This window comes from Lepus europaeus, chromosome 6 (assembly GCF_033115175.1).
Source record: "Lepus europaeus isolate LE1 chromosome 6, mLepTim1.pri, whole genome shotgun sequence".
NCBI classification, from domain to species: Eukaryota; Metazoa; Chordata; class Mammalia; order Lagomorpha; family Leporidae; genus Lepus; species Lepus europaeus.
Window position 1 is genome coordinate 55211652 of NC_084832.1, and position 26048 is coordinate 55237699.

General features: G+C 38.7%; 1 protein-coding gene across 1 annotated transcript in view; it reads right to left on the reverse strand.

Moving 5' to 3' along the window:
• Positions 1-26048, reverse strand: part of VWA8 (von Willebrand factor A domain containing 8) — a 403863-nt gene that overhangs the window by 100978 nt on the left and 276837 nt on the right. Inside the window, exons 29-36 of the mRNA XM_062194118.1 lie at positions 24300-24499; positions 17919-18029; positions 17049-17113; positions 16341-16466; positions 15231-15340; positions 14415-14569; positions 7313-7508; positions 1416-1497 (exon numbers count right to left, since the gene is read on the reverse strand). Of these exons, the coding sequence (XP_062050102.1) occupies positions 1416-1497; positions 7313-7508; positions 14415-14569; positions 15231-15340; positions 16341-16466; positions 17049-17113; positions 17919-18029; positions 24300-24499 (1045 nt within the window). The remainder of the gene's footprint in view (positions 1-1415; positions 1498-7312; positions 7509-14414; positions 14570-15230; positions 15341-16340; positions 16467-17048; positions 17114-17918; positions 18030-24299; positions 24500-26048) is intronic.

Here is a 26048-nt window from a genome sequence, read left to right on the forward strand (position 1 = left end):
AATTACATATTTGGCTTGCATTATATTTCCACTGGACAAGACAGCTCTTAATGAGTGAATTACGGTGACCGGCTGGTGTGCGGCCGGCTACACAGCTGCTCTCACAGGTGTTCTTCCGCTTCAGGGATAACATGTGGCCCTTACAGAAAGTTAAAAAGGAAAGAACACAGGGTTTAGTGAGAGAAGGATAAAGAGAAATACTGGGTGAGATTACCAGTGCTTTAGAAATATTTAAGAAGCATATTCTTTGTTTCCATTATTAGAACTAACAGTATATTTTAAGGAGCGTGTCATTAAGACGGACTGAGAAATTTCTTCCAATTTAAAGTCATTTATCCTTAAACCAACACATTAAGATGGTTCCAAGAAGTCATACCTACATATGTTGGGACAAATAAATCTATTGGTCCCAAGACAGGAAGTTGGTTTTCTGCATTATTTTGTACTGTCCCGCTGAGCTGGCTTCTTCTGAGGGTGGAGGGAGAAGATGGTGGCCTGAGGATGCTCTGGGGGAACCGACAGGTTTCTGTGTCCCTGGCCTTCCACTGACCTTGGAAGACCCTCCAGGCCCCTCTGCTTCAGGTTTCAGGCAAGGACTTCCCCACTGCATTGCAAGGGCCCCATCACATGTGAGGAAGTCGATGGGAGGAGTGCATCTGATCTTAATCTAGATCCAACCGGAATGGAGGAAGGAGGCTTTGGCCAGAAGGGGCATGGGCAAAGGAAGGAAAAAGGCAAAACTCAGCCTATGTTGACAAAGCAGGTGTAAGGTGAACTTGAGAGAGGGAGGCAAGACCTGGATGCACCTAGAAAGGCATGGGTGACAAGTGAGAGGACACCTGTGTTCTCAAGGTAGAGACCAAGTGTTACTGTTTCTGCTTTTGTGTCCTGAGTCTAGCTACCACCACTGGACAAAAATAAAGAACAGTGAATGGTAATGAATTTCATTCTACATCTAAGGAAACCTTCGGCTACTCTTTGACCTCCATGACTGGACGTGCACAGAAACATACTTAAAAACAATATTAAACAAATGCCATTTAAATTCCTCTGACATTTTGAACACCTCTGCTTCAGAACACTATTACATAAAGTTAATAAGTATCAAAATCTCTGCAATACTAAAAATGCTATTTCAGGACATAGAAAAACTTACCACCAGAACAGATCAAACAAAAGAAAATGCAGAGTTGAAGGCTGTTAGACTTATACCTATATAACATTTTCCCAAAATGAATATAAAAATGTCAGTAAAGCATGCGGAAGAACAGCAAGATATAAACCAACTATAATGGGGGGAAAAAGAGCTTGCTATTTAAGGAAGCAAAAAGCACACATTTGTTCAGAGTACTTATTAAGAATTCACTTATTTTTTTATAATACTACAAGCTAAGAACAAAAGTGAAATGTATTACCTGGGAATAGGGATATATCGCAGTTTCTTTGATTGGAGATCAGTGACTTCTATATAACCAGCTGTTTGTGGAGGGGTAACATCTGCACACGAGTCACAAAATGATCCACGTATTAAATTACTGCATGAGACCCAAATGAGACCAAAAGAATAACTAAATGCTGCTATAAGTGGAATAAAGTTATTAGTGGCCTAGGGTGGAACTCTGGGATGTACTTGCCAGGGTACAGTGTCAAGTCCAGTTCTCATAAAGACCGGGTAGGAAGGCCTGGCTCTGATATTTCCTAACTGTGTCATATTAGTGAAGTTAGTTACCTTTCTGAGGCCTGTTCCCCCCATTTGTAAAATGGGAACAATAGCAGCATTTGAGCATCTAAGTACTATTTTGAGGATTAGATGAAATTACAGACTCAAAGCGTTTAATTATAGCTGCTCCGCTTACAGTATCTATCATTATTAGGGCCCTGAAAGACAGAAGTGAGGTGAGCATAGGGCAGTGGAGGAGGACTCTGGATCACAGAGAATGTGGAAAGTTGAGGGAAGGAGGAGACTAAGAGATGTGGGATCCAGAGGCCTCCACTTCAGTTCTGGAGTTGGTTTCCCAGCAAATTCTTGGGTTTCACTGACTTCTGTTCCACTAGCACTGACGACTACCATTGCCCTCAAAGTCAGCAGCTCTGCTTAGTCTTTACAGAGAGTGTCATCAGCACCGACAACAAGCAAGACCCACGATTCCTGTTTGAGGGAGAGGAAGCAGAGGCTTACACAGGGGTGTTGAGGTGACTGAGCTGCCATTGCCTTCAAACACAGGCCTTCTGGAACTCCACACCACTCTAAGCTTAGCTGGCTCCCAGGAAATAGGTATTTGTGAAACAGACCCATTTTACAAAATCTTGGACCTTACGTTGTTTTGTAAAAAGAAATTTTCCCTACACATAGCTCACGTGTTCAAAGCTTTTCATGTCTGTCTCTCCACCTACCACCTTGTATTATAACTTCTGATTAGAATGAGATATCGAGGATGTTCACACTGAATTCACTGAAGCTTGGCTTTTTTATTTCATGATTGTAGTAGGTTTCTAAACAGCTTATCTGAAAAACTCAACATCTCTCAGATCTACCTAACAAACATGTTTGAACTTACTTTGCACCAGACATCTATGAAGTGCTGGAGATAGAGCAAGGAAAGAGATGTGGACCTTGTCTTTGAGAAGTTCACAGCATAAAGAGGAAACTCTCGTTTTTCTTTCTTTCTTAAAAAATTATCTAAGCCATTTTGGCTTTTTGGGAATCACAGTCCTGGGCCAGGTATGAGCTGCAGAACTGGGCAAGGGAGAGGTCCAAGGGAAGGAGGTAATGTCCAGAGACAGGAGGGCATTAGAAATAAAGTAATCTGACCACCTGAATGCATCGGCTGTGCCTGGATGGCCATTTGTAGAAAATGAATGTCATGGACCATCTGTGTTGAAAATGCAGCCTAGGATATAAGGTCAATCTTGGATAAAGTTTTGCACCATGTATTTTTTTTTTTTCACAATTCCTGCTGCTAGAACCTAGCTGAAGTAAGTTGAATTATTTATAGACCACGGTTCAATGCCAAAAATGACCAGTTATTCAAGCAGTTGGGATGACTAAAGCTGACTAGCTAACCAAGTTACTCACATTTTGGCTTGCCATTTAGAGGATTTCTTTTTAAAGTAGTATTAAGTTGAGCTACTGCCATCAGCACTATTTGGCCTGTGAGAGCAAAGCAAGCCAACTTATTTAAAAATACCATTTTTTTCCTACGTCTTTCTTTTCTTTCATTGTGAAAATTCATTCCATGACATAGAAGGTAAGAAAAGTGCAATGAAAACTGTATACTATTTTAAGAAGAAGAAAGCAAGAATTTTACTCTTGATATTAGGAAATATTTGTATAGATCAGAAAAGGGAATTTGTGGCTACAAAACACTGCAGGGAAAAATAAAAGATGGTGGTAGTAGTGGTAAGCACTTAAAAATAATCAAAATTGATGCCTACTGATTTGCCAGCAGACAAGGATATTTACAAAAAGGACTTTATGGCTGTCCCTACACAGAATACATGATTGAATTAAGGAAGTAAACCGCGTGGCTAGGTTTTCCTCCAAACTTAGCCAAGTCCTTGCCCATCCATTTTAAATGTTTCAACACTCTAGAGAGGATGAGGCTCAGTAAATTTCCATTACATTTATAATCCAGGTGGATTTCAAAGATAGGTATAAACTATATTTAGGGATTAGCTCACTAACCATTAAAGGGAAGTCATTGCTACAGTGTTTATCACATAGTTCCCATGTACAGTGGGGACAGTTTATATGCGCAGTGCCAAGGTTAGGAGGAGGTATAAAAACTGTCAGGCAGCACAACCAAGAAATTTTCAGAGGGAAGATGAAATTATATTTTAAAATTCACTCCTTCTAGAAATGCAATTTGATGTACAACAGTGAACTACTAGGTTTAATGCACTTCCACCTGAGTTCCCAGGTTAAAAGAAAGATGAGTGTCATAATAAAAGGCTTTTATTTGTGATGTTTCACATTATGCTATTTTTCAGTGACTTCCTTATGCTGCTGGGACAACAACTTTGGTAATTCCACTGATGGATACGTGTCCTTCAGACTCTCAATGTATATTCAAGGAGACAGGCATGAGAATATTCACAGTACCCCTTACTTGTGATGGCAGAAACTTAGAAAGAACCTAACTGTGCATTGACAAAGAAGAGATGAGTAAGCGGTGGTATGTAAAGCAGAGCTATCAGTGTGGTGATGACAAAGAGGTTCTTTAAAAAAAAAAAATTTTTTTTTATTTGACAGGTAGAATTATAGACAGTGAGAGAGACAGAGAGAAAGGTCTTTCTTCCATTCACTCCCCAAATGGCCGCTCCGGCTGGTGCTGCGCCAATCCAAAGCCAGGAGCCAGGTGCTTCCTCCTGGTCTCCCATGCGGGTGCAGGGGCCCAAGCACTTGGGCCATCCTCCACTGCACTCCCAGGCCACAACAGAGAGCTGGACTGGAAGAGGAGCAGCCGGGACTAGAACCTGGCGCCCATATGGGATGCTGGCGCCGCAGGTGGAGGATTAACCAAGTGAGCCACGGCGCTGGCCCCAAAGACGTTCTTCTTGACCAACCTCCAGTCAATCTTCCCCGAATTCTCTTCCCAATTGTTAGGATTCTGTGTTCACTTTTACACCATGTAAAAATTAGCTCAACTTGGATCCTAAACTTAAATATAAAATCTAGAAGTGTAAGACTTGTAGAAGAAAACATGGGGATTTTCCTTTCATCAAAATAGGAGAAAATATTTGTGAAGTATACTGACACTGGACTTAACATCCAGAACATGGAAAGGATACACATAGAAAGAATACCTCAATTAAAATGGGCAAAAGATCTGAAGATGCATTTCACTAAAGAAGATGTATGTGAAAAAATTGTCAACATCATTAGGTGCTAGGGAAAATATAAAATAAAAGTTGAATGAGATAGCACCACAGAACTACTGGAAAGATCAAGAATTGCTGATAATGAGCAATGGCAAGGATGCAGAGTACCTGCAACTCTCATTCACTGTTAACAGAAATGCAAGATGGGATTGCACCTTGGAAAACAGTTTGGCAGCTTTGTCATGTAATGTAAAAATGCCATTCCAAGATATGTACACCTAAGTAGAACAGAAAGTTGTGTTCACTTGAAAGTCTGTGAATAAATGTGGATAGTGGCCATATTCATTACTGCCCCATACTAGAAACAATCCACTTGCAAACAATAAGCACAAAATACATCCATATAGTAGACAGTCACCTGGCAATAAAAAGGAACTGAGTACTGGTATATATAACATAAATAACTGTCAAATGCATTATTTCAAAGGAAAGAAGCCAGACTCAGAAATCCACACATTCATATGATTCTATACAATATTCTGATTAAGGCAAATTTACGAGGACAGAAACATAGAAGTTTGGTTTTTGGTTTCAGATAGGGTGGGAGTTGGCCACAAAGTGGCATGGGGGAGGTTTGTAGGGCAATGGAATCTTCTGTATAAACTGTGGTAAGCGCTTACAAAATTGTGTCTGTCAAACTCAGAGAACTATACAGTAAAAGAGGGAGAATTTTACTGTGCATAAGGTGGGTCCTAATAAGAACCAATGTTCATCTTTATGATATCACTCAGATTTGTGGAGAATGGGTGAGGAGAAAAGCATGGGAGAGGTAACATGTTTAGGAGTCTATGGCACTGTTTCAGATAGGCAGGATGGTGGTACTCCAGATGGGAGGTAGGCAGCAGAATGGAGACCAAGTGAGTGGATACAAGGCTCATTAGTGACGTCACATCAGGACAGGGTGACTGATGAAGGATTAGATGTGGACAATGAGAGAAGAGGCATTGAGGTGGACTCCAGGTTTCTGGGTCGATGGAGGTGCACCAGACCCTGCTTCAGAACTTCCTATAATCCCTGGAGTGCTCTGCCAACCCCTTGACTCTTCCATATGGGACTCTTTCCCTGGAAAGGTTCCTTCAATCGATTAACTTTCACTCATCTTTCATGAGTCAAATCATAATCGGTCTGAGTTGTAAGCTTCTCTTTTGCACTGATGTTTCACCTTGTGAATATTCCTATCATAGCACTTATTACACTGTACTGCAATTGTCAATGTATTCATCTGCTTCTTCCTCCATAAACAGCTTAAGGAAATCATGGTTTCTTTCCACGGGTTTCAGTTTGGAAGGAATTAATTCTAAATACTGTTATATAACCAGGGCTTTTCAAACCCAGGAACAGATTAGTAATTACACAGTTAGCATTATATTTGTGAAGCCCATACTACTATAATAAATGTAAAAATAGGGTAACATATTACTGATTCTATGATGCAGATATGAGCAGTCAATAATTTACTCATTTGTTATGATGAAAGCAAGTATATTCCAATAATAGCTCTAGACTTGGGAGTGGAAGACTTTGGTGCAAATCTGGGCTTTGCTGGCCACTGGTGGAGTGATCTGGTCATTGAACCCTCCGTCAGCATTTTTTTTTTTTTTTTTTTTTGGACAGGCAGAGTGGATAGTGAGAGAGAAAGGTCTTCCTTTTTGCCCTTGGTTCACCCCTCCAATGGCCGCCGCGGCCAGCGCACCGCGCTGATCCGAAGCCAGGAGCCAGATGCTTCTCCTGGTCTCCCATGCGGGTGCTTGGCCCAAGCACTTGGGCCATCCTCCACTGCCTTCCTGGGCCATAGCAGAGAGCTGGCATGGAAGAGGGGCAACCGGGATAGAATGCGGCGCCCCAACCGGGACTAGAACCTGGTGTGCCGGCGCCGCAAGGTGGAGAATTAGCCTGTTGAGCCACGGCACCAGCCTCTGTCAGCATTTTTTTATGTGTAAATTCCACAGCATGTCAACAATAGGATGAGATTTTGAAGATCAATGAATGTATACGAGAATAAAAAGATGAGATCAGGACAAGCCTTGGACTTGGATATATGTTATAGTAATAAACAGAAGTTGACTTTGAAAGCACTGATAATTCAGTCAATCTGCCTTATAAGCACCTGGTTCTCGGTATCAAAAATTTAATACCAAAGTGAGGCTTCATATCTATTTTATGGCTAAAATCCTGATCATTTTAGGTGACCTTCTGAAACATGGTCTAGTAAAGTTATTGTAGATTGTCCCGGGAACGAAGATGAGCTCTCACACTGTGTGAAGGTGAGTGAGAACTTTAAGAACCCCCTAAGTCTTTTCAGCTACTTCCGGATCTGTGAGAATGATTTATGTTGATTAATATGCAATGATAATGATAAGCTAAGTGTTCCCTACCAAAAGCAAGCTACATTTAACCACTTTGGTAAACTAGAAGTTGGTAAGTTCCTTACCTTTTGGGTAGATATCTCTTAGAGGGACATCTCCTGGGGGCAGAATCCTTACTACCTGACTGGTATCTAAAAGAGTCACACAATTGCTCTGTTTTGGGGTCCCACTTTTCTTCTTTCCTCCATAGAATGCTGTATCAGTGACATTTGATTTATGCAAAGATGATGGCCTCTTCCAAGAATAAACTTCACTAGGTGACTGAAAAACAACAATAAAGAGTTAAGTACTGAGTGTCATATGCCTACCCTCGTCACAATTTTAACAATACAACTCTTCATCTTTTTAAGCAGATAGTAATGGTAAACTTAAGTTTTTAACAAGTATAAGAAAAACTGAATTATTCTTCAACTCTTTTGGATTTGGTACAGAAAATAGCTGCTTCACCAAGAACTATAATTTTCAGACGTGTGAAATATACTAGTTTTTTATTTTGAAATAAAAAAAAATGAACACATATGCATCTACCATTTGACCTGGGGAATACAATAAAACTAATATTTCTGAAGCCCTCAGAGTGTCTCTTGTCAATCACATCTCTTTCTGTCTTCTCTAGATTTAACTCTTCTGGAATTTTGCTTTACTTTAAAAATTTTAAAGTTGTATCCTTTCCAAGATCAAATGATGTTTTCCTACGGTTTCTCTGAAACTACTTTCAGAGTGAGGACCTTAACCTGTCAGGAGTTTATTTTTGTGAGTGGTGGGAGGCAAGGACCTATGTTCATCCTTTTATCACAGGGACACCTAATGGTCCAAATATCATTAACCTTTGTTCACTTTGATCTGCAATGCTATCACCAAACACAGATCCGTATATGCATGCATCTGTTTCTGGGCACTAAGTTCTGTGTTACTGTATATTTTCCTACCACTACAGAAATGTCACATAGTGTTTGTTACTGCACCTTTTACTAGCCTTGAAATTTAGTAGGGTGAGTACCTCTGCTTGTTCTTTGTTAGGGATGTCATGGTTATTGTTTGCTATTGCACTTCCATAAAAATGTATGAGCTTTATCTGCTCTGCATTCCTATCGATATTTGTTATTGTCATCATTTCTTACTTTAGCTATTCTAAGAGGCTTATAGTAGCATCTCATTGTGGTTTTAATTTTCATTTCTCTCATGACCAGTGTTTTTGGATACTTTTTCATATACTAATTTGTCACCCCACATCCTCTTTGTTGAAGCATTTGTTCAAGTCTTTTGCCCATTTTTATATTTACCCTTAATTTTATTTCTATAACTATCTAAACACATAGAAAATTATGAATACAAATAAATATATTCAACTCCAATCCAATGACTATGGGCTCATTCTAGTTTTCTTCTTTCAGTAAATGTGACTCCCTTCTCCATCAGAAATCTGTTTTAATTAACCTTTTGTTATTATTTTGGAAGAGAAAGAAATAAAGGGTATCTAAATAGGAAAGGAGAAAGTCAGACTGTCACTGTTTACACATGACATAATCTTTTTTTTTTCCCTAAGAAAAATCTTTAGTTGTTTACAGGGAAATATCCTACTGACAAAGTTTTTTCTTAATAGAAACATAGAGAGTCCCCATTCTTTATCCACAGCAAAATAAATAGCTGTTCCCTACAGAAGGACAGTGGCATTGCTCTGGGGCCCACTTGGGGCCTGAAATGGGTTGGAAGGCCATCAGTCCCATGTGATATGATCTTATACACAGAAAACACCAAAGATTTCACCAAAAATCTATTAGAATAAATATATACAGCAAACTGCAGGAAACAAAAATCAATGTGCAAAAATTAATAGAACTGTTTTTCATCAATAGCAAATTATAGGAAAAAAAATGAAGAAAGCAATTTCAACTCCGTTAGCTATAAAAAATAATGTGAAGTATCTAGGAATAAATTTAGCAAAGGAGTAAACAATCCCTTAAATAAAAAGAAACTGAAAAGGACACAAACATGTGAAAAGACATCCTCTGTTCATGAAGTGGAGGAATCAATATCCTTAAAACATCCATAGTATCCAAACTGACTTACGGATTCAATATTATCCCTATCAAAATATCAATGACTTTTTGATTCACAGAACTAGACAAAATACTACTAAAATTTATATGGAACTACAAACACCCCAAATAGCCAAACCAAACTTGAGCAAAAAGAACTGAACTTGAGACATTATATTACCTGACTTTAAAATTGACTACAGAGCAACAGTAATTAAAACAGCATAGTATCGGCATAAAAACAGACAGACCAATAGAGCAAAATAGAGAACCTAGCAGTACCCTACATATTTATAGTCAACTGATCTTTGACAAATGTGCTAAGAACATATATTAGAGGAAGAATGATCTTCCAGTAGACAGTGCTGGGAAAATTGGCTATCTACACACAGAAGAATGAAACTGGGGCACCTATCTATTACCATGTACAAAAATCAACACAGATGGATTAAAGATCTAAATGTAGGACCTGAAGCTATGGAACTACTAGAATAAAACAGGGAAAATACTTCAGCACATTGGGATAGGCAAGGATTTATTTTTGGATCAGACCCTAAAAGACAAGGAAAAAAAAAAAAAAGAAAGAAGATATCAAATGAGGAAGCTAATTCCAAGCAAAGGAAATAATCAACAAAGCAAAGAGCTAATCTGAATGAGAGAATATATTTTGTTTTAAAGCTATTGATTTGATAAAGGGTTAATATTCAGAACATATAAGGAACACAAACAACTCAGTAGCAAAAACCACCACCAAATAATGGGCAGTAGATCCAAACAGACATTTTTAAGAGAAAGACACACATATGGGTGACAGGTACATGAAAAAAAGCTCAGTGTCACTAATCATGGGGTTAAGGCAAATCAAAATCACAGAGAGATATCACCTGAGTGCAGTTGTCAAAACCACAAAAAGCAGCCAGCGATGCCGAGGAAGTGGAGGAAAGGGAACATGTGCACACTACTGATGACAATGTTCATCACTACAGTCACTGTGAAAGACAGTAAGGAGTTTCCTAAAAAACTAAACTAAACTAAAACTACTATATGCTCCAGAAATCCCCCTATTCGGGATACATATATCCAAGGGAAAGGGAATCAGACTGTTGAAGAGACATCTGCACTCCTGTGTTTACTGCAGCATTATTCACAATAGCCAAGAAGTGGAAACAATGTAAGTGTCCATCTACTGATGAATGGATAAAGATAATGTGATACGTATACACAATGCAAAACCATTCATCCATAAAAGGGATGAAATCTTGTCATTTGCAACAACGTGGATGGAACTGAAGGTCATTATGTTAAGTGAAATAAGCCAGGCACAGAAAGACTAGTACTGAATGACCTCATTTATATGTGAAAGCTAAAAAAGTTGATCCCGTAGAAGTTGAGAGTACAGTGATGGTTACCAGAGTCTGGGGAGAGCAGAGGGGAGGAAGGGATGAGAAGTGGTTGATTAATGGGTACTAAGTTATAGTTGGATAGGAGTAAGAAGTTCTGGGCTTCCGTTGTACAGTAGGGTGACCATGGATGACAACAACATACCATGTATTTTTGTTGTTAACAAAAAAGCAAGAAGAAAGAATTTTTAATTTATTAATCATAAAGAAATGATAAATATTTGAGGAGACAGGAGTATTTAACCTGATCTGGACATTATACAACATATATGTGTATAGAAACATCACATGGTACCTCATAGTCATGTACAATTTTTATGCATTAAAAAGGCTTTAAAATACATATCATTTAATTATCCTGAATATATTTCATTATCTTTATGTTACTATGGCTAATGTATTTACTTTCATTGTGCATTATCCACTTTCTATCCCCACCACAACCTTATCTGCTTGGCGGAAGCCCTGGATACCCTGCTTGGGTCCCCGAAGCTGACACTGGGCTAGGTTCAAGTGTGAACCTTCTCCTCCATTTGCTGGGACTCCCGCACACCACACCAGGCTGCCCCTTCCCGGTGCGAAATCTTTTTTTAAAGATTTATTTATTTTACTTGAAAGGCAGAGTTACAGAGAGGCAGAGCAGAGGCAGAGCAGAGGCAGAGAGAGAGAGAGAGAGAGAGAGCAAGCGAGTGAGAGAGAGAGAAAGACAGAGAGAGAGGTCTTCCATCCGCTGGTTCACTCCCCAGATGGTCGCAATGGCCGGAACTGCTCTAATCCAAAGCCAGGAGCCAGGAGCTTCTCCTGGTCTCCCATGTGGGTGCAGGGACCAAAAGACTTGGGCCATCTTCTATTGCTTTCCCAGGCCATAGCAGAGAGCTGGATCAGAAATGGAGCAGCCGGGACTTGAACTGGTGCCCATATGGGATGCCAGCACTGCAGGTGGCGGCTTTACCTGCTATGCTAGGAATGCTTTCAGTGTTTCACTATTGAGGATGATATTTGCTATAGGGTTTTTTTTTTTTTTTTTTTTGACAGGCAGAGTGGACAGTGAGAGAGAGAGACAGAGAGAAAGGTCTTCCTTTGCCATTGGTTCACCCTCCAATGGCCGCCGCGGTAGGCGCGCTGCGGCCAGCGCACCACGCTGATCCGATGGTAGGAGCCAGGTGCTTATCCTGGTCTCCCATGGGGTGCAGGGCCCAAGTACTTGGGCCATCCTCCTCTGCACTCCCTGGCCACAGCAGAGAGCTGGCCTGGAAGAGGGGCAACCGGGACAGAATCCGGAGCCCCGACCGGGACTAGAACCTGGTGTGCCGGTGCCGCTAGGCAGAGGATTAGCCTGTTGAGCCACGGCGCCGGCCTGCTATAGGTTTTTATAGATATTTGTTACTAGGATAAGAAATTTATGTAAGCTTTTAATAATTTTGGTGCTTTTGATAACTGTACAAAAGTTAATAAGAGGTGATATATCCTTTGTTGATAGCTTTATGCATAATGTAAAGAAATCCACATGAAAGCAGACAGGCAGTGTGGTATAGTAAAAAGGATTCAGGGTAGAGGGTTGGTCACACCTGAATTCAAATCTTAGTTTGCTTACTGATAGGTTCTGTGACCTGAGGGGCAGAACTTTTCCGTTTCTTGATCTGTAAAGCCTTGTATAACTGTTATGAAAACTAGCTTTCAGGAAAGGGCTTAGAATTAGCACAATACCTAACCATTGCATTGGGAACCAAAAAATACAATTGCCATCCAAAAACACTGAAGGTTGTCTAGCTGACTCTAATTTTTCACTTAACAGATATTCACTGAGCACCTTTTAGGTGGTGGGTACCGCACTAAGGACCAGGGATATAGCTTTTAATTTAACAAGGTCAGTAATCACACAGGCTATAAAGGATTTCTATAGGATTAGTACATACAGTATTTTATACTAGGTTTTGATTCTCTAACTTGTTTATAGTTCTATCTCTATTTTAATTTCTTCAATCAGAAGAAAGTCATTAGAAGATCAATTTTTTACTTAGTTCCATCATCAGACAAAAAGCTCCACTGCTTTTTCTACTCACAGCTACAACACTGTAGAAAGCATATCAAACACATCTCTTTCATTCACTTGAGGCTGCTGTGGACACTGCAGTCCAACTACAGGTTTCATTTTGAATTACATAATATGATAACAAATGCTGTTTACTTGATAATCAGGAAGACATATGGCTAAGTCCTAAGCCACATATTATCCATGGGGTTTTAGATTTCAAATGTCTTATATCCTGAAGTGCCTACCATTCATTAATTACATTAAAATTTTGAGGCATGTGAGATGGTTGTATTATCAAGAAGAGCCCATATTTTTATCTTTTAAATGACTCTATCAGCCCATCTAAAAGCTACAACGGAAATTATGAAAATTAAATGTATAATCGAAAAACATGGAGCTACATCAAGGTTGTTGGATGGCAGTGTGGACTGAAATGACCTTTACATTTATTTCCTCACATTTTCATCAGGAGAGACTGGTGCCTAGTTTTACCTGGAGTCAAATACAAACAGTCTCTTTATACAGTAAAGAGCAGTAATAGGCTTCATCGAATTGAAAGACAAGTTGAGGTCATTACCCATCACAGTCTAAGCTGGATGTTGCACACATACATTAAATCAGAGCAAAACTTAATTGAAAGTGAACTGATGTTCATGAGTGTTCAAGAACTGCATCTACAGTAATGACCTTCTAAAATTTAACTTGAAAACATTTTAGGAGACTACTTTATTAGTCCCAAATTGTTTCTTGTGTCATTGAACTTCCACAAATGGAGAATACTCATTTTCCCTTACTAAATTATATCATAGAATTACACTCCAAATGTTATTTAAAAAAAAAAAGATTTATTTTATTTATTTGAAGAGTTAGAGAGGTAGAGCTAGAGAGAGAGAGAAAGAGAGAGAGAGAGAGAGAGAGAGAGGTCTTCCATTCACTGGTTCTCTCCCCAAATGGCTGCAACGGCCAGAGCTGAGCAGATGTGAAGCCAGGAGCCAGGAGTTTCTTCCAGGTCTCCCACATGGGTGCAGGGGTCCAAGTGCTTGGGCCATCTTCTATTGCTTTCCCAGGCCACAGCAGAGCGCTAGATCAGAAGCCGGGACTTGAACCAGCACCCATATGGGATGCTGGTGCTGCAAGCCAGGGCTTTAACCTGCTGTACCACAGTGCCAGCCCCTCAAATGTTAATTTTTAAAAAATTAATGAAATTATATAGGTATAATATAGTTTTTAAGTGACTGAGTTATAGATTTGATCTGAAATATTTACCAGAAAAGTATTATGTTTTTAATTACTCCATCAAACAGGCTAACAGATTACAGGTTAAATTGAGAAGAAGAAATATTTATTCAACAATTAAAAAATCGATGCCCGGGGGCCTGTGTTGTGGCATAGCAAGTTAAGCCTCTGCCTGCAACCCTGGCACCCCATATGGGTGCTGGTTCAAGACCCAACTGCTCCACTTCCAATCCATCTCCCTGCTAGTGTGCCTGGGAAAACAGCAGAAGACAGCCCAAGTGCTTGGGTCCCTGTGCCTGTACCTATGGAGACCCAGAACAAGCTCGGGGCTCCTACTTTTGACCTGGCCCAGCCCCCATGGCCATTGCAGCCATCTGGGGAGTGAACCAGTGGGTAGAAGACCTCTGTCTTTGTCTCTCCCTCTCGTTCTCTCTGTGAAAAAAAAAAACATGCTTACCATGAGATCTGGAAAACCAACTACTATTGTAGCATAACTGTTCTCATCTGAGAGGATTCGGTTGGGAGAGGCAATCTTTTGTCCCACAGCTGAACTTAGATTGTCAGATGAGAGTTGGTCACTTGAAATTTTGTGAGGTATGCTGAATTCTGTTTCTGAAAAGAGACAAACATTAGACATCATACGTCCCCAGCATGCTCCAGGAATTAATTTTTTGCAGGATTTCAGTTTCAACAACTCAAACAGAAAAGAAAAGGTAAAAAGAGAGAGAGGGAAAGAGAGAGAAACTTTAAATTCATAGACTTTGGTCTGAGAAACTGTTTTCACAATCAAGACATCTTCCCAAAGTGCTTCTAAGTATTTATGAAATTTGAAATTGTATTAGGAATAAATATTAGTATTGTCTGTTCCCTGTGAAACTGGCCCAACTCAGGATTGGCAACAGTACATTTTAGAGATTTTTCATAAGTACTGTTCATCACCACCACCACCCCAAGACTGTGATGAAATACATAGCAGCCCTGATGGCCAGGAAAATAAAGAAAAGATGTCATCTTAATTAGGAAGCTATATGTATATAAAAATTCTGATTTGGCAGTTGAACAACCCAAAGACAAAACTTAAAACAGTAAGCTTCCTCATGATGAACGGGAAGACGGTAGATGACCTATTTACTATTTCTAGGGTAGTGACTAAGTTTTCTTTTGGTATGAAATTAGCATAGGCTGATGTTATTGTCCTTAAATGATTCTAGAGGACAGTATGTGTATAAGCATGCACCCATACAGCCATCAGCACAGACAGCATGGTATTTACCTTGTGTAACTCCAAACCCTGCACTAGGCAGTTCCTCTTTCAACATGTACAGCTGGCATGCTCCACTGTTCTCAGATTCAATGTGTGCTGGCTTAGTTAAAAGGTATTTCCTATAAACAAATGAAACACCTGGGTGAGTTTTTCTTTTTCTAATAATTTTAATGGTGGACTATAAAAAATTAGAGTTTTTGCTCCCAAAGCCTTTTTCAAAAATCATCTAATTTGCAGTTTCAGCACTTCATCAGAAATTAACAAGTGATTTCTCAACACTGTGTAAACAAACAGTGTCCAATAACTATGCAGTGGTGAAAGTGAACCCCAAATCTCACACTTCCTATAAGAGGAAGGGCTGTAAAAGGAAAAGCAGCTCTAATGTAGTACACCCTTATTTGCATGGCACCCTCTCTTGATAGGACTCTTTGATCTGCCAGTAACTTGGAATAAGACCTCTGATGTGTCATCAGCTGGGTCCTTACCACTACAGTCCCTCTGATCTACTTATTTTTTTAGGATTTTCAAAATTCAGATATATAAATAGTCAGAAATCTTTTGCAACCACTTCTACTTGTCAATCGAAAGGCATAAATGCAGTCATGAGTGAGGGGACTCAGAATTTAGTGTGCACTTTAAGGGCCACTTAATGCCTTTCATGACGAAGTGTACAGTAGCTCCAGTATAGTACAAACATAAATATAGCATAACCAAATAGGAGCATATGAGGTGAAAAGAAGAAGACAATTCTAAGGAGTTGATTCTGTGAAGTTATAGGAAGGCAGCAGTTCTAAGATTTAGACTGTGACTCTTTGAAGAAGGAATAAACGTCAAATCTATACAGAAGAATCTGCAGTTTGGCAAGAATATAGTAGATTTTCAGTGTGTTAATGGGAACATAGATCATTTTTATAATCATTATTTTATAACTGCTAATTTCAGTGGATTGCTTTGAGAAATGACATTCATTTTTCTTGTAATTCTCGCCTACAGAGATGCTGCCAAACACACACACCTTGAAGAGACAGACATAAGGACTTCACAGTAAGGCTGTTGGATCATTGATTACGAAGGCCGTGCTACAACATGCCCCATAACATGCTATATGGATCTACCCACTGATTCGTTCTGCTCTCCACCAGAAGCCATTTGTCCTCTGCTACAAGGAAAGCCGCACTGAGGTTAATGGGAAGCGAGATAGTGTGAGTTCGTCCTTCTAGAACGTCCAGCACCGTCAGGCTGTTCCTGAAAAAGGAGACGAAAACTGTATGAGAAAGGAAATAGTAAGGATAATGGTTGAGTAATTATCGTAGAGTCATCCCACAATATGTTGTACAGCCCTAAAAGGGATGTTTTAAAGCCTAAGTAATAACATGTTTTTAAATAGAAAACTTTTATTTAATAAATATAAATTTCAAAAGTACAACTTCTGCGGCTCTTTCCCCCATAACCACCCTCCCACCCGCAAACCATCCCATCTCCTACTCCCTCTCCCAACCCATTCTTCATTAAGATTCATTTTTAATTATCTATATACAGAAGATCAACTCTATACTGAGTAAAGATTTCAACAGTTTGCACCAACACAGAAAACAGTAATAACTTTAAAATGTTAATTGAGATCCTAAACTATGTCCAAGTGATAGCTTCTGTGTTAAAATCTTTCTTTTCTGTTTCTCAGTGTTCTTCAATGTGAGAAGAGTTAATTTCATATCAAAGCATCTCTAACTGGTTACATTAGTTTTGTAATACACAAGTATAATTAAAACAGGAAAGAATGGACAAAATAAGAACCTCAGTTTAAATCTCTCACCGTGAAGAACTCACCCTTTTTCTTTGTAGAAAACTAGCCAGTTTTTGTGTGCAAATTCTTTACACATTTTATAAGTTTCCTAAAGACAGAACAAAATAGTCACATTAATAATTGTGTCAGATGCAGTCATGTCTTTAGCTACTCCCCTTTAAATAAATTCTTCAATGTATAAAACATCTACCCACCCCGAGACTCTTATAAAACATGAATTAAACTGTGGTTCAAAACTTACTGTACAATTATGTACTAGAGCTTCTTTAGAATCAGTTTTTAAAAATAATTCCAAATACTCTTTAAACATAAATATACTATCTAGTAATTAAGAATAAGTTCACATCATAACATAAACATGTGGTACATACTCTATTTTTTTAGATTTAGATATACTTAAAACATTTAAAAATTTCTTTTTATGGTCTTTTAAGACATAAGAATGCTGTTTTGCAGCATATTTGCATATTTGTAGTTTAATTTAGTTAACAAACCAAAGAGTTATTTATCTAATAGGGGCAATTAGGAGTTATATTCATGGTTTTATCACACAAATCTAAAACATAACTATATGACTAGTAAACAAGTTAAAATTTATTGCATGACTGGGAGTTGGTTATAAATATCATATTCAAATTTTAATATCATATTCAAACAATGTTCTATTATTAGTAGTTCATTCCTGTTAAAATGTGGGTCAAGATGCTATTCATATTTGATTATACATGTATCTATAACTGCATATTTGTACCACATCAAAATCTGCAGGTACATAGAGAATTCTCTTATGCATTATGGTAAAAAAGGCAGGGATAGGCAGCATTCTCTAATGCTTTATGTTAGAAAGCTACAGAAAGGCCTGTGCAGTTTGCTGAAAGCATGGTCTTCCTTACAGGTTCCTGCTTGTACAACCAGGAAGACTTCTTGGATGTAACTTCTTGTGAAGGGAGGATGAGACGCCGAAGGGCCCGGCCTGGAGTATCCAACAACAGGATGACATTACTCTGGAAATAAAGACAAGAGTGAAAAGCTTAAGGTTTGTTCCTGCTTTTTAGGGGGAGGAGGGTTTGCTGCTGCTGCTACTACTGTTTTTTTTTTTTTTTAAAGCAGTGGCCTCTTGGCAGCCTGAGAGTGGAAGGTTTAGTGATAGACCAATGGGAAGACAAGAATACTGAAGTACTCAACAGATATCATGAAGACACCAAATGATTCCCCATAACATATAATTGAAACTTTTAGGTGGGCCTTCTGAAGGCTTTCCATATTATGGAAGGTAGAAGATATTTCCTTGAAGATTTTATCTTAATACCATTCCCTCCTAAATATAATATAGTTGATTCTGTTTTTACTGTATAATAAAAAGAAAATTAAGGACTGACACATATTTTCAATAAGTTTACTTATACCCAAATTACACTTAGAGAATGCTCTGTAGAAAGTTCTCTTACATCATGTATGAATAAACCTTATTTATCCTTTTCATGAGAACAGGTTCAGTTCAGAAAACAGGTATCTTATGTAAAGACTAGTTAACAAGAAAACATGAAGGACTTGAAGATTTAGCTGGCAAGAGTGTTTCTTCAACTTGAAATTCACTAAGCTAGAATTAACTGGTACTATACTAATATACAAACAAGAGACTTCTTCAGCATTATTAATCACTGCTATGCAACGAGGTAATAATCTCCCAGTGATTAGGGGGGTTTTTACAAAGAAGAGAAACAAGCCTTAGGCATTGAAATACAGAAATAGAAACACATGAAATAAGAAGTTAAAACTGAGAAAGCTGAAAAAGATTAACTATCTTAAAGCAATGCAAAAAAAGTTGGATTTTTTTCATTAAAATATGAAGACATTTGAAGATCAGACTAACACGTTTGCAAAAGGCACCTGACAGTTGTTTGCCCTTATTGCTAGGCAATTGTCCTTTCTTTCCGGTTTTTGTGCTGTTTTAAATTTGGGGCTCCTCCATTTACCTCTACCTTTTTGACTTCTTAATTCCAAGAACTTCCTTTAGGAAAAATAAAGTAAAAAGACACCCAAAGTATTAATACTTATTTTGCAACATATAAAAAGCAATTAAATTGCAAGAGGTTTGTTCATCTATTCCACAATATTTATTAAGTAGCTTATATTTAAAGTACAAAGGAAACTACAGCAATGAATTAATCATGGCCCTTGCCCTCTTTCATGTAATCCAGTTAAAGAAATGTAAAAATACTAATGATTCAGCTGCAAATCTAGTACTCTTACTGTGGTTTCAAGATTTATTTTATAAGCAAATTTTATTGAAGTGCTCAAGAATTAAAGTAGCATTTGCACTGCATAGTTTACTTCCCACTATGTACTCTGAACCTTGGCTGTCTTAAAAATTTTACTAAGCAGGTTGACAAAGCTTTGATATTTTCCACAAACATCATCCTTCCAGTGCATTATTCTGTATAATATGTAATTCTCCATTAAATATGTGCATTGGAAATATTTTAAAAATTACATCTAAATAAGAAGCATTATTCATGGTTTTGGAAAGTTTTGAAAATGGTAATGATACTTCAGAGGTTTCCAAAAAGAAAAAAAAAACTAATGAATAAGTTAAAAATTTACAAAGTCTCCATTGTGGATTAAATCTTTTAAAGGACTGTTTAATGGTAAATAAATCTTGCCTGTATCATAAGTATTACAACATTAACATGAATTGTTAGCACTCAAGCAATTTAGGATGCTATGACTTTTAAAACAAAGTTCTAAAACATATATTTTATGATTTTTAAATCATTTTCAAACGATGAAGGAGCTGATTAAATAGATATGATTAAGCAGAAAAGTAAGTGTGGTTTTCCATTTTTGTTCCTTTTTAGGGTCTAAAAGTTACATAGTCCTAAGTGAACTGAAAACTCTTTGTGACAGAAAACATGTATACATTTCCAGCCATCCCTGTATTTAGAATTAGTTTTATAAGCAATTGGCAACATGAAGGAGCGCTGTTGCTCCCTCCCTTTAGATGTTAATGGTTTCCTTCTGTAAATGACTAATGATATATTCTGTCTGAGTTTAAAAATAGAATTTTGCGTCACACATGAGTACATGTAACTGTGGCTTTGGCGCTCCTTGGAGCGGGGCAGGGAAGAGAGGCAAGTGAGCGAGTTTATTATGTTTGTATTTGACTGGGAGAAAAGTAACCTCTGGATGACCTCAATGTCCCAAAGTCTGAAATTCTAAACTTTGTGCAGATGTAATAAGTAATCTCCTGGGGCTGGGGGAAGGGAGGGTCTTTATTTTTAGCATGGCAAAGTTTCCCTTTCCTCACTTAAGGTTTTATTTTAGCAAGGAATTTCTGAACGACTTCTTAAGCTAACCGGGGAAATGTATCCGTGGCAAAGCTTTATTTTAAAAAGCCAGGGGTGTAGGAGAATTCATGGAAGCCCTCTTGAGGACAGATCAGCTTCATCTGCAGTTAGGGCCGATGAGGGAGAAGGGGCTGGTGGCGGACAGTTTATATTCCACTAGAATTATTTATCAGTTGTTGAGTTTCCCGGCTGTGTGGTGCTGTTCATAAGGGATCCAACAGGTCTGACATCCCAACAGGGCCATTAGCACAAAAGGGACACCTCAGATTCCCTCTTGGGAATGATAGGGCAGTTTGGAGGACAAGTAGGAAGGACCTATCCAGGTACACTGGCAAGTCCGCTCAGGGTGTCCCAGCACTTTCTGGAAAACTGTTAACACTGTGGCCAGGGGATAAGCAGAAAGAAGGCCAGGGGCCAGGCTCTGGAATGAAAAACAAATTTTCTTGGATAAAGTCTTTGTAATAGAACAGGGTATTCACCAGCAAGGTTGCCAAATAATTGGATCACTTAAGGAAATACTTGCTGAGAACCCCCTAATCTTAAATCCAAATCCCCCAAGCCCCCTGACGAATGTGCACATGTAAATCTGACCATGCATTTGACACTGAAATCTGTCAGGACTTTTGGAATAAACACTCTAAATTTCTATTCTCACCCAAACTTGATAGGCTTACTGAATGAAAAAACAAGATTATCATGTGTGTTTCATGACAGGTTCTTCTGACTGACGAATTCAATATAACGGCATTGATATTTTATTGGAAATCTATAAAGTACAACTCTTTCCAATTTGCCGGACACAAACTTTTATAAGTCATATCTGGATACTTATGAACCCTGCTCCTAGGAGAAAGTGAAAGTGGAAAAAAATGTGAAAACAAAACCAGGAAAAAACCCAACTCAGAATTTATGATGATGATTCAGGCAAGAGTAAAGTCAGAGCTGAGTTATTTCCTCCAGTGATCTACTAAAATGTTCTTTTCCTTTTGGCTAAGTTACAGACTAAAAGTATTGTTTCTTAGTAATCCTTTTCTCTTTAAATAATTAAAAATAACAGCATTGCATTTCTCTAATATTGTCCTATTATGCATGCTCTTTAATGTTTTCAGACTAGTCTTTAGCCCAGGTATCTGCAGTCAGTGAGAACACGGGCGAAGACTAATTTGGGTGGGGTCCACCCAGCTTGGTTGAATCTCAGTTCTATGTACTTTCTGGGACGCTTGCTTGACCTCTGAGCCTCAGTCTCCTCCTAGGCGGTTGAAAGAAGCTGAGATAGTGCATGCTCATGCCTGACACACTGTCATCATGAGATCTGATCTCTGTCCTTGAGTCCTTCACCATTTGCCTTCCGGGATACCACACTCCCTGGGTTATCCATCTACTTCACTCTTACCCAGTGCTCGTTGTTGATTCCTCTTCACCTTGATTTCTCCAGATTCTGTTGCCCCAAGGCTTAGAGTCTGGGCATCTCTTCTCCCCCTGCATTCATTTCCATGGGCCCTCTTTCAGTCTGATGCCTTTACATAACATTTATATACTCATGACTCCTAAATTTATATTTGTTCTGAACTCTCCAGTGAATTCCAGTTCACCTTCTACTTGGATATTTAATAGGTATCACAAATTCAACCAAACATGCATTGTATATTCTCCACTGACTCCTTCTCCATCTCAGTTTATGGCAATTTTATTCCAAGTTGTTCAGACGCTAAAACTTGAGGCTGTTCTTAGCTCTGCCCTCTCTCATCATGTACATCTGATCTGTTAGGAAATCCTACTAGTTCTGTTTTCAGAAAACCAGAATCTACCACGGCTCATGACCTCCATCCTCTTCCAAACCACCATTATCTGTTGGCTGGATCACTTCAGTATCTGCTGAGGGAGCTCTCTATTCATCACAGCACAACCAAAGACTTTATTTCTAAAAAAACCTAAGTCAGATTGTGCCACTTTTCTGCTCAAAACTCACACCAATGCTTTCCCCTTTCATTCACAGTCAGGGCCCAGAACCTTCGATGGCCTACAGGCACAACACAATCTGCTTCTCATAGCCCTCTGTGCCTTGTCACCCTCCCATGCCCTTGAGTAACCTCTACCTCACCTCATACTCTCCTGCTTGATTCAATCTCCTCCAACACACTTCTTAAAAAGGAAGGGGCAAGTTCTAACCTCTGGACCCTTCAATTTACTATTCCTATTGACTAGAATGTTCTTCAGGTATCTGTTCTCCTCAGTTTCATCAAGTTTTCGTTTAAACATTGACCTCTTTCAGTTAGGCAATCTCTGCTCAACTTATTTTAAAATGTAGTCTCGGTTTCTCCTTTGACCCTAAGATATATGTGTTTATTTTGTTTATTTTCTATCTTCCTACATCAGAATGTTAGCTTTTGAAGACAATAATTTTTGTTGTTTTGTTCACTGTGGCATCCCCAATAGCAGATACTGGGTATACATTCATTGAATAACATAACTAGAACAACAGCTGGTAGATAGTAGGCAGATAGTAGGTAATCAAAAACATTAGACTCCTCACTATTGCTACAGTATAGATTACCTTGGCCTTTGGAATTCCCATGAATTGAAACACAGATCTACCTCTGTTTGGAATTGCTTTTATTCTGATTTTTCTTTAGTGCAATCTTAGCGCAGTAATCCACAGAAGTGATGAATAGAATGTGAACATCATAGATACGAAATGAATAGAGTGTATTCAACTGGCTCTCCAAACACAAAGATGTCATTCAGGCTTCTCTCAGCACTCTTTTAATATTTGTCCTCCCAACTCCACCCAAATCACTCCCTCTGACATTATGCTGTTTCTGTATAGCACTTACCACTATGTGAAACTGGCATGTTTACTTATTGGTTTATTTATTTGTCATGTATCCCTCCCAAAAAAGTGTGAACGTGATAACAGAATTATCTGGCCTTAAATGTCAATGGTATTGAGGTTGAGAAACTCTGAGCAACCTGTTTTCAGCCCTTCAGGTTGTATTGAAGTCTCTACAGAAAGGATATTAGTCTGCCTTTGTGGTACTGATTAACATAAAACTTCTCAGTTGCCCCTCAGCCCCTCTCCTCAACCTTTGTGACAGCATGTATTTTCAGTTAAAAGAATTTTCCTTCAATGGGCCGGCCGTATGGTGTAGTGGGTGAGTTAAGCCACCAACTGCAATGTCGGCATCCCATATGGGCACAGGTTCAAGTCCTGACTGCTCCATTTCTGATCCAGCTCTCTGCTAATGGCCTGGGAAAGCAGCAGAAGATGGCCAGAGTGTTTGGGCTCCTGCATTCATGTGGGAGATCTGGATGAAGCTCCTGGCTCCTGGATTTGACCTGGCTTAGCCTTGGTAATTGCAGCCATCTGGGGAGTAAACCAGCAGATGGAAGCTCTCTCTCTTTCTCTCTCTCTGTAACTCTGACTTTCAAATAAATAAAATAATCTTAAAAAAAGAAAGGCAGAGTTACACAAAGAGGGAAGGAAGGAGGGAAAGAGAGAAAGAGACAAAGAAAGATTTTCCATCTGCTGGTTCACTCTACAAATGGCTCCAATGGCCAGGGCTGGCACAAGTCAAAGGCAGGAGCCAGGAGTTTCATCCGGGTCCACTACATGTGTGCAAGGGCCCAAGCACTTGGGTCATCTTCTGCTACTTTTCCCAGGCCATTAGCAGGGAGCTGGATTGGAAGTGGAGCAGCTGGGACAAGAACCAGCACCCATATGGGATGTCATGTGATTGCAGGTGTTGGCTTTACCCATTATGCCACAATGCTGGCTCCAACTTTGCTTTTCAAATAAAATAAATTGTTATGAAAAAAATCTTTGTGATAGGACATATTTTCAGTTATATGTTGCAGATGATTTTTTGCTACTTCATATAAATTACCATTCACATAATTGTAGCATATTAGTGGGCTAGTGTGAGTTACCTGTTCCTCATGGAGAATCACTTGTCCTCTGAGGGGACCTCCTAGTGGGGCTACTCTCACAAATGGATGCCAAACTCCACTGGTCAATTTTGGGAAGATGTCATAAAAGTCCACAAAGTAGCCACTTTTCCCAGCCATATTCATGAAGTACAAGGAAACTGGGTTGCATGCTGCTACGTACAGAATATTTTCCTCATTATCTGAAATGACAAAAATATGTTAATTTTATGGTTTACAACTGATTTTCTGATTAGTCCAGAGGTTGAACACACAGTTGAAGCTCAGCAGCTATATGTAAGTGCATTGATTAGGCTGAAGAGACTATGAGAAGCAATTTGCTTCATACCCTAAATGCAGATAGGGCCACACCAATCAATTTGAGGAAATTAGTATCTATTTGCTCCCAAAAGAATACTGTTACATTTCATGATAACCCTATTAAGTATTCTACAATCCACAAGTTTAGGAAATTCTTCCTTGTATGGTGCAAAGTGCTTTGTGTTCCAATAATGGTCTTTCATTCTACTGTTGCTTCAAATGGACAACTGCTCATCAACATCTTCTATCTGGTAATCTTGCATTTTCTAGATATTTACTAGTTCTTTAGTAATTTTTTTGCTGTAAATTAGCCAATTTCTTTTTCTTTTCCAAAGAAATCTTTTATTTAATGAGTACAATTTTCATAAGTGCAACTTTAGGAATATAGTGATTCTTCCCACCATATCTGCCTCCCATCCACACTCCCACCCCACTTCCTCCTCCCTCTCCCATTCCCAGTCCCATTCTCCATTAAGATTCATTTTCAATTAACTTTATAAACAGAAGACCAACTCTATACAAAGTAAAGATTTCAACAATTTGCACACATATGCACACACAAAAAACCTGTTTGAGGACAAGTTTTACAGTTAATTCTCATAATACAACTCATTTGAGGACAGAGGTCCTACATGGGAAGTTAGTGCACAGTGACTTCTGTTGTTAATTTAACAATTAACACTCTTATGTATGACGTCAGTGATCATCTGAGGCTTTTGACATGAGCTATCTAGCTATGGAAGCCTTTTGAATCTACAAACTCTGTCCGTGTTTAGACAAGGTCTAGGCAAAGTGGAAGTTCTCTCCTCCCTTTAGAGCAAAGTGCATCCTTCTTTGATGGCCACTTCTTTTCACTGGGATCGCTCTCACAGACATCCTTCATGTAGGACATTTTTTTGCCATAGTGTCTTGGATTTCCATTCCTGAAATGCTCTCATGGGCTTTTCAGCCAGACCAGGATTCCTTAAGGGCTGATTCTGAGGTCAGAGTGCTGTTTAAAGCAATTATCATTCTAGGAGTCTGCTGTGCACTACTTCCCATGTTGAAACATTCTCTCCTTTTTAATTCTATTTATTATTATTATCAGACATTTGATCTTATTTATATGACCCCTTTAACATTTAATCCTATCTATATGATCACTTATTTTATAATCTTAGTCCTATGGCTCTTAATTTCAAGGCTTTTCTTCATAGTTGAATACTTTTTTTTTTTTTTAAGAAAAATCTCTGTGTTTTCAAAGTAAATACTTGCCTGGGTCCCTTTTCTTTTTTTTTTTTTAAAGATTTATTTTATTTATTTGAAAGGCAGAATTACAAAGAGAGACAAGAAGAAATAGGGAGATAGAGAGAGATCTTCCATTGGTTTACTTCCCAAATTGCTGCAACAACCAGAGCTGGGGCAGGCTGAAGCCACAAGCTCCTGCCAGGA